A 1,264-nucleotide genomic window follows, 5' to 3' on the forward strand; every position below is an offset into this window, starting at 1 on the left:
CATCGCGTTTAACAGATTGCATATTAGTTAAAGACTTCAACCATTTTAACAGTCGTGGAATTAACTTCGATGTTCGTTCAAATCCACTTCATAACAATATATTTGTTAATGGCGGTGAGCGATGGAGAATTATGAGACAAAAGATGAGTCCTGGGTTTACTTTTAATAAGCTGAAGTATATGATAGATCAAATAAAAGAGTGTATCGATTGTTTGAAGTTGAACATAGATAAAATAGTAAAAGAAGAGTCTGGCGAAATAGAAATCAGAGATATGATGTCCAAATATTCAACAGACGTTATTGGTAGTTGTGCTTTTGGTCTTAAATTAGACGCCATCAATGATCCTGATTCGGAATTCCGAAAATACGGTAAAGCTGTTGTTACCCCTTCTATTAGAAATCAGATTATTTCAGCGATTTTACTTACCCAACCGTTATTATTACGACTTTTGCCAAAAAACAATCGTCGACAAGAAACAATTTCATTCTTCAAAAATGCCTTCCAACAAACTATACAATATAGAGAGAAAAATGGAATAGATCGTAAAGACTTTGTAGAGCAATTGATGAAAGCTAGAGAGGATTTAGTTCTCAATCCAGAATCAAAAAATACTGGTAAATTAATTTTTTATATTTTACAAATAAATTTGTTCTACTGCAATAATAATAAAATGATGTATAAATGTGAAAGGCAAAAAACAAAATTAAATATCACATCTGGCCGTATTTCATAATTCTATATAACTTGTACATAAATGATAAAATTTACTCATTATTCGCACAAATCATCAAACAATAAAAAAGTTTGCTAAAATTATGATTTTTAGCGTTTTATTTTAGTTTAATTCATTTTATTAATCTCAATTCATGAAATAATGAAATAATTTTAAATGTAAAAAAAAAAAAAATGTAACCCACTATTATTGGAGGTCAAAACTTATAATTTTGTTTAATATAAAATGTGATTTTTCTAGATAGGCCCTTATTGTACTGATAGTTTGAATAATGAGTAAATTATATTACTTAGGTACAGGTTACACGTTTTGTGCTATTTAATTTTCAAAAAAATCTAACCATTCTCTGTATATAGAAGACTTCAAGATAAGTTTTTTTATTTGTAGTATATATATTAAAAAATATTTTTAAAGAATGCAGTATTTTCATAATATTTTCAAATATTTGCACTTTTTATGTTTCAAGTTTGGAACCCCTCGTAATATAAGGAGAAATGGTTAGATTTTTTAAATTTTATTTTTTAGCTATT

At 27.0% G+C, this 1,264-nt stretch overlaps 1 protein-coding gene across 1 annotated transcript; it reads left to right on the plus strand.

The window, feature by feature from the left end:
* The first annotated feature begins 6 nt into the window (after nt 1-6).
* On the plus strand, nt 7-749 carry LOC126909977 (probable cytochrome P450 6a14). The gene has a single exon (XM_050692383.1). The coding sequence runs from the start codon at nt 132-134 to the stop codon at nt 732-734; it is 603 nt and encodes a 200-aa protein (XP_050548340.1). The 5' UTR covers nt 7-131; the 3' UTR covers nt 735-749.
* The last annotated feature ends 515 nt before the right edge of the window (nt 750-1,264 follow it).

This window comes from Daktulosphaira vitifoliae, unplaced genomic scaffold, assembly GCF_025091365.1.
Source record: "Daktulosphaira vitifoliae isolate Bord-2020 unplaced genomic scaffold, ASM2509136v1 Scaffold_2729, whole genome shotgun sequence".
In the NCBI taxonomy this organism is placed as follows: domain Eukaryota; kingdom Metazoa; phylum Arthropoda; class Insecta; order Hemiptera; family Phylloxeridae; genus Daktulosphaira; species Daktulosphaira vitifoliae.